This window comes from Schistocerca americana, chromosome 11, assembly GCF_021461395.2.
Source record: "Schistocerca americana isolate TAMUIC-IGC-003095 chromosome 11, iqSchAmer2.1, whole genome shotgun sequence".
Taxonomy (NCBI): Eukaryota; Metazoa; Arthropoda; class Insecta; order Orthoptera; family Acrididae; genus Schistocerca; species Schistocerca americana.
In genome coordinates, this window is record NC_060129.1 from 118,889,378 (window position 1) to 118,901,482 (window position 12,105).

Here is a 12,105-nt window from a genome sequence, read left to right on the forward strand (position 1 = left end):
ATGCAGCGTCAAGGGTAACCGCAGCCACGGTCTCCGAGCTGATAGTCCGTGCTGCTGCAAACGTCGTCGAATTGTTCGTGCAGATGGTTGTTGTCTTGCAAACGTCCCGATCTGTTGACTCAGGGATCGAGACGTGGCTGCACGATCCGTTACAGCCGTGCGGATAAGATGCCTGTCATCTCGACTGCTAGTGATACGAACCCACCGATTCCATATTCTGCTAACAGTCATTGGATCTCGACCAACGCGAGCAGAAATGTCGCGATACCATAAACCGCAATCGCGATAGGGTACAATCCGACCTTTATTCAAAGTCGGAAACGTGATAGTACGCATTTCTCCTCCTTACACGAGGCATCACAACAACGTTTCACCAGGCAACGCCGGTCAACTGCTGTTTGTGTATGACAAATCGGTTGGAAACTTTCCTCATGTCAGCACGTTGTAGGTGTCGCCACCGGCGCCAACCTTGTGTGAATGCTCTGAAAAGCTAATCATCTGCACATCACAGCATCTTCTTCCTGTCGGTTCAATTTCGCGTCTGTAGCACGTCATCTTCGTGGTGTAGCCATTTTAATGGCCAGTAGTGTAATTCATGTGCAGTAGCAATTTGAGCAGCAGCTGGCACCTCAGTGACACAACGAACTGTTGCAAAACGGTTAATTCGAGGACTTCTCCCACCCAGACAACTCGCAGCATTCCACTGACCCAAACCACAGCCATTTGCGACTTCAGCGGTGTCAGGTGAGAGTTTACTCGAGGACAGGGTGGAGGTCTGTTGTGTTTTCCGATGTAAGCTACTTCTGCTTCATTAACAGTTATGGCCATGTGTTGATTAGAAGAAGGTTGCTGATGGCCTGCAACCACCTGTGTGCACATTAGACGGAGGATGCTAAGTTCACCGGACTTGGATACGATGTGACGTCTTTATGACGTATACACGCTACATCGAAAACGATAGAAACCGTATATCGACTATTCGACTTTTGTGAACTTTCGAGAGATTGTGACAGGGTAGCGCTGTGCTCTGCGCCATTCGTTTGGATGTGTTTTGCGTTCCTTGCGTTTAAATCGTGTATTGTACTGTGTTTGTGTCCTGTGCGTTGTTTTTCGTTTGCTCGTCTCTAATTATGTGTTCAGCATTCGAGAGACTAATGAGAGAAAAGCTTACCACCATGGAATGCTTTGACACTGCATTCAATCATTTCATACGTCAATCAGTACTAGACACTAACCATTGGTTGAGATTACATCGAGAAATCCACTTCCCCCCGTATTTCATCCCCGGTCGACGATTTTTCTTCAACAATGCCTCATATTTTTCTTTTTCAGTTCGAAAGTCAACCATTCTACACATCAGTCATTACTGGACACTAAGGTACCTGTCTCTGCGGTCCGAGTGTAAAATTACGTGGAATTATGGTCGATAAAAGACTATCTTGGCATGGACATATAAATTACTTACCTAACAAACTTGCACGAGTTCTCTTTCAGCTATATAAATTAAGAAAAAAAAGTCAGCAAGAGTATGCTGCTACAATCTAATATGTACTGACAAGACCAATTGTATGAAACCATACTAAAATGTTGATAATAAACAAATATTATTTTCGGCGTAAGCATTCAATACAACAATCACACAATCTAATCTGGTCGGGACATTAGATTAGAGATTAGATTAGATTAATACTAGTTCCATGGATCATGAATACGATATTTCGTAATGATGTGGAACGAGTCGAATTTTCCAATACATGACATAATTAGGTTAATTTAACAACATACTTAAGTTAATATAACAACTTTATTTTTTTGTGTTTTTTGTTTTTCTTTATTTTTTATTTTTATTTTTTTAATATTTTTGTTTTTTTTTTCTTTTTTTTCTTAATTTATATCTAAAAATTCCTCTATGGAGTAGAAGGAGTTGTCATTCAGAAATTCTTTTAATTTCTTCTTAAATACTTGTTGGTTATCTGTCAGACTTTTGATACTATTTGGTAAGTGACCAAAGACTTTAGTGCCAGTATAATTCACCCCTTTCTGTGCCAAAGTTAGATTTAATTTTGAATAGTGAAGATCATCCTTTCTCCTAGTATTGAAGTTATGCACACTGCTATTACTTTTGAATTGGGTTTGGTTGTTAATAACAAATTTCATAAGAGAGTATATATACTGAGAAGCTACTGTGAATATCCCTAGATACTTAAATAAATGTCTGCAGGATGATCTTGGGTGGACTCCAGCTATTATTCTGATTACACGCTTTTGTGCAATAAATACTTTATTCCTCAGTGATGAATTACCCCAAAATATGATGCCATATGAAAGCAATGAGTGAAAATAGGCGTAGTAAGCTAATTTACTTAGATGTTTATCACCAAAATTTGCAATGACCCTTATTGCATAAGTAGCTGAATTCAAACGTTTCAGCAGATCATCAATGTGTTTCTTCCAATTTAATCTCTCATCAATGGACATACCTAAAAATTTGGAATATTCTACCTTAGGTATATGCTTCTGATTAAGGTCTATATTTATTAATGGCGTCATACCATTCACTGTACGGAACTGTATGTACTGTGTCTTATCAAAATTCAGTGAGAGTCCGTTTACAAGGAACCACTTAGTAATTTTCTGAAAGACAGTATTGACAATTTCATCAGTTAATTCTTGTTTCTCAGGTGTGATTACTATACTTGTATCATCAGCAAAGAGAACTAACTTTGCCTCTTCATGAATATAGAATGGCAAGTCATTAATATATAATAAGAACAACAAAGGACCCAAGACTGACCCTTGTGGAACCCCATTCTTGATAGTTCCCCAGTTTGAGGAATGTGCTGATTTTTGCATGTTACGAGAACTACTTATTTCAACTTTCTGCACTCTTCCAGTTAGGTACAAATTAAACCATTTGTGCACTGTCCCACTCATGCCACAATACTTGAGCTTGTCTAGCAGAATTTCATGATTTACACAATCAAAAGCCTTTGAGAGATCATAAAAAATCCCAATGGGTGGTGTTCGGTTATTCAGATCATTCAAAATTTGATTGGTGAAAGCATATATGGCATTTTCTGTTGAAAACCCTTTCTGGAAACCAAACTGACATTTTGTTAGTACATCATTTTTACAGATATGTAAAGCTACTCTTGAATACATTACTTTCTCAATAATTTTGGATAAAGCTGTTAGAAGGGAGATTGGACGGTAATTGTTGACATCAGATCCATCCCCCTTTTTATGCAAAGGTATAACAATAGCATATTTCAGTCTATCAGGGAAAATGCCCTGTTCCAGAGAGCTATTACACGGGTGGCTGAGAATCTTACTTATCTGTTGAGACAAGCTTTTAGTATTTTGCTGGAAATGCCATCAATTCCATGTGAGTTTTTGCTTTTAAGCAAGTTTATTATTTTCCTAATTTCAAAGGGAGAAGTGGGTGAGATTTCAATTGCATAGGTATGGCCTCTTCCATTAACAGCCTAACATCTTCTAATGAACACCTGGATCCTACTATATCCACAACATTTAGGAAATGATTATTAAAAATATTTTCAACTTCTGACTTTTTGTTTGTAAAGCTTTCATTCAATTTGATGGTCATACTGTCTTCCTCTGCTCTTGGTTGACCTGTTTCTCTTTTAATAATATTCCAAATTGTTTTAATTTTATTATCAGAGTTGCTGATTTCAGCCATGATACACATACTCCTGGATTTTTTAATAACTTTTCTTAATATAACACAGTACTTTTTATAATTTTTGATAGTTTCTGGGTCACTACTCTTTCTTGCTGTCAGATACATTTCCCTTTTCCGGTTACAAGATATTTTTATACCCTTAGTAAGCCATGGTTTGTTACAAGGTTTCTTACGAGTATATTCAACTATTTTCTTGGGGAAGCAGTTTTCAAATGCATTTACAAAAATGTCATGAAATAAATTATATTTTAAATTGGCACCAGGTTCACAGTACATAAGAAGACTTCACTTTTTTACGTGGTGTTTTCAAGGCCACGGTCAGGAATATTTCTATTAATATCCAGCTCTTTTATTTTGGCGAAAGACATATACGCTGCCACACTGAGCTGTTTTCAGACTCGCACGTGTCAAAACAAACCACTAGCTGACGACAGTATAGAATCTCGAACGTTCGTAAAAGTTGATAGGTGCGTTAATCGACTAAAGCGTGTATACGTCATAATGACGTCACATTATATCCAGGTTGGGTGAACTTAGCATCCTCCATATTAGACACGCTGGACCTACACCTGGAGTTATGGTTGCGATTATGTATGACAGCGGGAGCACTCTCGTGGCTATCCCACGCACTCTGACCGCAAATTTGTTCATAAATCTGGTGATACGACCTATTGCGCTGCAATTCAAGAACACTTTCCACAGTGTGTTTTCCAACAAGATAACGCTCGACCACATGCTGCTGTTGTAACCCTACATGCTCTTCAGTGTGTCGACATGTCCCTTCGCCAGCTCGGCCACCAGATCTGTCTGCAACTGAGCACAATGGGACGACAACTCTAGCATCATTCACAACCACCATTAACTGCCCCTGAATTGACTGATCAAATGCATCGGCCATGGACCTCTAGCCCACAATCTGACACTCAGCACCTGTACAATGCAATGGATGTTCGTGTTCATGCTTGCATTCAACATTCTGGCGATTAAACCTGTTATCAACATAGTATTTCACATTTGAATGGCTTATCTCGCACTTAAATTAACCTTGGAGTGTTAATCACTTAAATATGTTACCAAGAGAAATGTATTCCCGACATTGCATTACTCAACATTAATTTTTTTTTGGTGTTGTGGTTTTTTCCGATCAGTGGATAATGCACCCATAACAAAGAACAGAATAGTATAAGAGTATAAGCAGTGAAGAACAGGAGAACTAGATCTGACTGTAAGAGTGTCGCACCAGATGGGAATAACATTTTCGATTTTTTGAACAGTTATGTTGGACAGTATTTCTGTTTTAGTTCTGATACTAAAGAATAAACAAATATTCTGTAATGTTTTTGTTCCTTATTCAAACTTCATTGTCATGTCAGAAGGTAACACAGACATCGACCTGTTACTCTGCGCGAAATGAAGTAAATTGAGGTAAGTACACTGGAAAAAAATTTAGTCCCCCCCCCCCAGAGGACATGACACCAATACCATGTAATAAGGCCTCAAGCCTCGACAATGGCCACAATCCGAGAAGGAAGGGAGTCTGTCCATTTCTTCAGGTATGGTATATCCACCTGAAGTGACACACTCATCATGAGGTCCCACACACTACCAAATTGAGGGCTTATTGACTGTCACTATTCCACATAGTCCCACACACTTTCTACAGTATTAAAATCAGGGGATTTTGTAAGAGAACTGAGGTGTGATTATATGCCCAAGCTTTCATCAAACCAGGAACATATGCACTGAGCTCTGTGAACATGGTCTTATCTTCCTGGGAGATGGCAGTGTCTATGGGTAACTTATCAGGGATGTGTAGGAAAAAGGTGATTCTTGGTAAGGAAAGTGATCAAATGAACATGTTGGTTCATGCTCAGGGTCACCTGAATGACTGGACCAAAATCATGGTAGGAAGAGCACACTCATTAACATGACAGAATACATTGTGGATTGAACTGCACCCTCCACGCACTGTGGATCAAATGCCTGACTGGGCAATCGGTGCTCCCTGCAATATTTGGAAGGAGGCGATTTGCGACTCATCTGTCCATACTACGTGGCTCCCCAGTCAGCCATTGTCCAGTACCTGTGTCGTCTGGCCCACTGAAGTTACAAAGATTTGTTTGCTGCTGTAGCCAAGTTGCCTTCACAATAACTGCCTGGAAACTGGTTGAGATGGCTCTGCATTCGGTGAGAGCAGCAGTTCCTGTTGGGTCTGAAACCAATTGTCACTGACAGTGCATGACATTCGTCTCCGGCCATTATCCATTAGGATCTTACACACACCAAAAAAGTTTTGCATAACCCCAGTTCCCAGAACTCCTAAAGACAGGCGTTGACTGTGGATATTGTACCACAGACACAGTCCCTTTAACTGTTCAGAGATGTCACTAAACCTGCCCAAAGATGCAAACAACCATGCATGAGCCGGCCGCTGGGGCCGAGTGGTTCTAGGCTCTGCAGTCTGGAACCACGCGACCGCTACAGTCGCAGGTTCGAATTCTGCCTCAGGCATGGATGTGTGTGATGTCCTTAGATTAGTTAGGTTTAAGTAGTTCTAAGTCTAGGGGACTGATGACCTCAGATGTTAAGTCCCATAGTGATCAGAGCCATCTGGACCATTTTGAGTCATGCATGAGCTGCGCCTATTAGACGGAGGGGTCCGACAGCCGATCAGTTCCAATCAATCCACCAGGAAAGATGTGTACGGCTCATGTTGCCTGTACTTCAACCATACCTAGACGGTTGATACACTGGTTCGATCGCGCCCGCATTGTTATTTTTTTGCAGGAAGGGCTCTCAACAAGGGAAGTGTCCAGGCATCTCGGAGTGAAACGAAGTGATGACATGGAGGAGATACAGAGAGACAGGAACTGTCGATGACGTGCCTCGCCTAGGCCGCCTGACGGCTACTACTGCAGTGGATGACCGCTACCTACGGATTATGGCTCGGAGGAACCCAGACAGCAACGCCACCATGTTGGATAATGCTTTTCGTGCAGCCACAGTATGTCGTGTTACGACTCAAACTGTGTGCAATAGGCTGTTGCGCAACTTCACTCCCGACATCCACGGTGAGGTCCATCTTGCCGACAGGTGGTGGTCTAGGGGCTAGTATTGCTGCCTCTGGATCACGGGTTCCCAGGTTCGATTCCCGACCTGGTTCGGGATTTTCTCTGCCTGGGGACTGGGTGTTTGTGTTGTCCTCGCCATTTCACCATCATCATTTGTGAGGGTGATTAGATTGGATTGTGAAAATAAAATGGACTGTGTAAAAATTGGGACTTTGTACGAGTGCTGGTGACCATGCAGTTGAGCGCTCCAGTAAACAAACATCATCACTGAGGTCCATCTTTGCAACCACAACACCATGCAGCGCAGTACAGATGGGACCACCAACATGCCAAATGGACCGCTTAGGATTGGTATCATGTTCTCTTCACCGATGAGTGTCATATATGCCTTCAACCAGACAATCATCGGAGACGTGTTTGGAGGCACTGTCCAGCGAGTGCAGCAAGGTGGAGGTTCCCTGCTGTTTTGGGGTGGCATTATGTGGGGCCGACGTATGCCGCTAGTGGTCACGGAAGGCGACGTAACGGCTGTACGATATGTGAATGCTATCCTCTGACCGCTGGTGCAACCATATCGGCAGCATATTGGCGAGGCATTCGCCTTCATGAATGACAATTCGCGCCCCCATCGTGCACATCTTGAGAATGACTTCCTTCACAATAACGACATCGCTCGATTAGAGTGGCCAGCATGTTCTCCAGACATGAACCCTAAGAATGTACCTGGGATAGATTGAAAAGGGCTGTTCATGGACGATGTGACCCACCAACCACTTAAGGGATCTACGCCGAATCACCATTGAGGAGTGGGACAATCTCGACCAACAGTGCCTTGGTGAACTTGTGGATAGTATGCAATGACGAATACAGGCATGCATCAGTGCAAGAGGACGTACTACTGGGTATTAGAAGTACTGGTGTGTACAGCAGTCTGGACCACAACCTCTGAAGGTCTTGCTGTAAGTTGGTACAACATGCAATGTGTGGTTTTCGTGAGCATTAAAAAGGACGGAAATGATTTTTATGTTAATCTCTATTTCCTCTGAAGGTTCCAGAACTCTTGGAACTGAGGTGATGCAAAACTTTTTTTGATGTGTGTATTACGACTACTGTTCTCACACTGTGTTACAGGGCTGTGACTGGTACGCAATTCCCTGTAGACACGCTGGGAAGTTTGCATTGATACACAAACAAATTGACCAATTTCATTCACATTGTGGTCACAGGCACATCTAAACACGGACTCCTTTCTGTCAGTCTCTCTCGCATCTCCATCCAGGTCGACCCATTTTGCAGTTCTGATTCCACAACCGACTGGCACATATTTGCCACTTGACTGCCATGAATTACTTAGGGTCACATGATCACCCAGTACCAATTCTACACCATCAACAGTGCTCGAAACAGATCAGTGTGCTCTTTTAAGGGGGGGGGGTTACTAAGTAAAAGGAACGGCACACCATAAAGGAATTATCTGATTCATATGAAAATCGGTAGATGTGATGTACATGTATAGACAAACGTTTACAATGTCAGAAAAGTTGGATGATTTATACAAGAGAAAAAGCTTTACATGTTCATAATGCATTGGTCTGTCTCTGGCCCTTACACAACCAATTCTTCAGACTGGCACTGATTGACAGAGTTATTAAATGTCCTACTGAGGGATACCATGCAAGTTCAGCCCAATCAGAGACAGATCGTCAAAATCCTGGAGTTTTTGGAGGATCCTGCCCATAATGCTCCAAATATCTTCAATTAGGGAGAGATGCAGCTACCTTGCACGAGCACGAAAATAAGCAGTAGAAAATTTTGTCATGTGCAGCCTGACATTACGTTCCTGAAATGTAAGCCCAAGATGACTTTCCATCGCTACAGTCGCAGGTTCGAATCCTGCCTCGGGCATGGATGTGTGTGATGTCCTTAGGTTAGTTAGGTTTAAGTAGTTCTAAGTTCTAGGGGACTGATGACCTCAGAAGTTAAGTCCCATAGTGCTCAGAGCCATTTCAACCGTTTTTTGACGTTCCATGAAGGGCAACAAAACGGGGCATAGAGCATCGTCAACATACCACAGTGCTGTAAGGGAGCCACGGATGACAAGAAATGCTATGAAAAGAAATGACACCCCAGACCATCATTCCTGTCTGTCAGGCCGTATGGCGGGTGACAGTCAAGTTGGTATCCAACTGCAGTCCAGGGCATCTCCAAACACGTCTTCACCCTTGAATCTCATTGACTGTAGCAATATTGTCTTCACTGATGAGTCCCGCTTCGAACTGAGCCCCAATGACCTGTTAAGTCGTCGCCAGATCACTCTCCAAATGAGAATGGGTGGAGCATTATGGGCAGGACCCTCCAACAAGCATAGGATTTTGATGATCTAAAGTGTCAATTGGACAGAATTCGAAACAGAGTCCCAGAGGAGGACACTGAACAACTCTTAACAGTCAGTGCCGAGCCAAATAGCTGCTTGCATAAGGGCCAGCAGTGGACGAATGGGATACTTAAATATTCAATTTGTGAAGCTCTCTCTCTTGAAATTGTCATCATTTATTTGTCTATAATGTACATAACATCTAGCGATTTCTGTCCCATTCGGATAATTCCTTCATGTTGTTTTGTTTTCTGTCATAAAGTGTATTGTGTTCAATGAGTTTATATCCATGGAGTTGTGGTTATGGGTACATACCAATGGGGGCTCGATTAAATGCCAGAAAATAAATGAACACAGGCAGACCTGAAGGCGATGCACGATCTCTGTCCTTACCTGCTATAAGTGGCACTTCGAGATCAGAGAATCGCTGTGGTGGTGGTGGCGTGTGCTGGAGCCCTATACTGCCCACGCTGGCCACGTGACCAGTCTTCACCAGCGGAGGGTTCCGAGACTGCGGCACCGGCGTTGTGCGCTGCAGAGACCCTCGGCAAGGACTGGGCGGTGGATAAGACACACCTGTGGAAAACCACCCAAACACTCTTAACATGTAATGCTGTTGGATATATTCTAATGCAGTGAAGCGATTTTTCAAGATCAATTTCGAGGATTGTTGATAGCAGGTCATTTACTCTGTTGTTGTTGCTGTCATCTTCCTGTAGAAGCACTGAGGGAGTGATAAGATACTAATTAATTGCCGTTGCTATCCTAGGGGCACAATATTTTTGCACGCAAGCAAATCAAACCTTCCAATGAACTAGCTGCTGATTAGCAAGTACGGAAGTGTTCTGACAATTACGTACCACCTTCTCCATTTCTAGTTGTATCCAGTTATCCCCCATAGCAAGTGGGAGATCTTGGTGTGCAGATAAAAGCCTGTTTGCCTGCAGTGGAACTGAGCGAGGTGACGCAGTGAGTAGCACGCTGGACTTGACGTTTGGGAGGATGATGTTTGGAACCTGTGTTCGGCTGTCCTGATTCAGGTTTTCTGTGACTTCCCTACATCATTTCAGGCAAATGCATTTCAGGCACATGGCCAAACTCCTTCCCCATCCTTCCCTAATCTGATGGGATCGATGACCTCGCTGTTTGGCCCCTCCGCCAAGTCAGCCAACCAACCATGCAATGGCAGTCTGTTCATGAGAATACCGGATGATGGCAATATGGTCGTTTGGCGAAGTATTCTGCACCAGTAGACAATTGAGAATTTTATAACTGTGTAGCCTTTCCCAATCTGAGTCAATTAACATAAACGGTTCGTGGGTGTAGATCTAAAATTTTGAAGTAACTGTCACTGAATAAAACCTACATTTCAGTCACAGTTGCAGTGGCCTCCCTTGGGCCTAAAAGTCTACTGTGTTGTCCAGGGTCCGTTTCTTTTCGTTGTTATACTGACATTATTGGTCTGCTGTACTCAAATTTATTGGAAAACTTTATTGTAGTTTCATAGTGATTAAAAAGCACCACTGCATTTGTATGGTTACTTTATTTAAAAAGCATGACCAGTTTTGAAACTTTAGTTACGTCATCAGGTGGAGTCCCGAATAGAAAGAAACCGTGAAATAATATCAGAAAATGACAACCTTGGACAATAAGAACATCAGATCATTGCTAAAATGGCTGAATGTAAGTAATATAAAATGTGACAATGACCAATACTTACAGTTACAACACAATACTGGAGTACAATATTGATGTTAAGTTCTCTTCCAGTTTCCTAGAATTTCGCTCCATTCTACAAAAAACATGTCTCAGCCCACGACAGACAAATGTAGAAGGGGAGGCAATAGCTGGTGACCTATCAAGGAATGTAGATAAAGCGTTAAAATAATGCATAGTGGATGGAAAACAGAAAGACAGGAGAAAACCATACCTTGTACCATTAGCATCAGTGGAGTACAGGTCACTGACCGCAGATTAACGCAGGAACACATGATGGACCACTACATAAGTGGCACATGTGCAGAAGGGCTAAGACAGACTCTGAACGTGAGAAAAATACTAGGTACTGGGTGAAAACGAGATTACAAAGTCAAATACTTGCAATAGAAAATATAAACTGGACGGTTCTGGATGACATAGATCATATGCTGTGGGAAATTATTAAATATGTTTGACCCATAGAGCATCAAACCGTGAAAGACCCAAAGAATAGGGGGAGACAAAGGTTGAGGCAATGTTAAAACAGGTAATGGGCTGGGTTATCCATTGAGATATTCAGAGTTATCTAAGATCGATTATCTCAGTTCAACTTGGGTGTTGAGTGCATGACTAGGCGATTGCTTTAATACAAGACAAACATCTTGTTAAAAACATCGCCTTTATATTCCCTTTTGGCCCTTTTGCAATACTGAAACGTTGGATGAAATACTGCTGACAGAGTGATGTGTCTCAGAAAAATGAGTACACAGAGCTGTGTCAGAACCTGAACCAGATCAAAATTGAAACTTCCTGGCAGATTAATACTGTGTGCCGGACCGAGACTCGAACTCGGGACCTTTGCCTTTCGCGGGCAGAAGTAAAGCTGTGAGGATGGGGCGTGAGTCGTTCTTGGGTAGCTCAGTTGCTAGCGCACTTGCCCGCGAAAGGCAAAGGTCCCGAGTTCGAGTCTCGGTCGTGCACACAGTTTTAATCTGCCAGGAAGTTTCATATCAGCGCACACTCTGCTGCAGAGTGAAAATCTCATTCGGGAAACATCCCCCAGGCTGTGGCTAATTCATGTCTCCGCAGTATCCTTTCTTTCAGGAGTGCTAGTTCTGCAAGGTTCGCAGGAGAGCTTCTGCTAAGGTTGGAAGGTAGGAGACGGGGTACTGGCAGAAGTAAAGCTGTGAGTGCCGGACGTGAGTCGTTCTTGGGTAGCTCAGTTGGTAGAGCACTTGCCCACGAAAGGCAAAGGTCCC

General features: G+C 42.7%; 1 protein-coding gene across 1 annotated transcript in view; it reads right to left on the minus strand.

Annotated features, from left to right (window-relative positions):
* The window catches only part of LOC124553354 (pleckstrin homology domain-containing family G member 5-like), a 181,818-nt gene that overhangs the window by 20,944 nt on the left and 148,769 nt on the right, over nt 1-12,105 (minus strand). Inside the window, exon 14 of the mRNA XM_047127228.1 lies at nt 9,542-9,724. Within this exon, the coding sequence (XP_046983184.1) occupies nt 9,542-9,724 (183 nt within the window). The remainder of the gene's footprint in view (nt 1-9,541; nt 9,725-12,105) is intronic.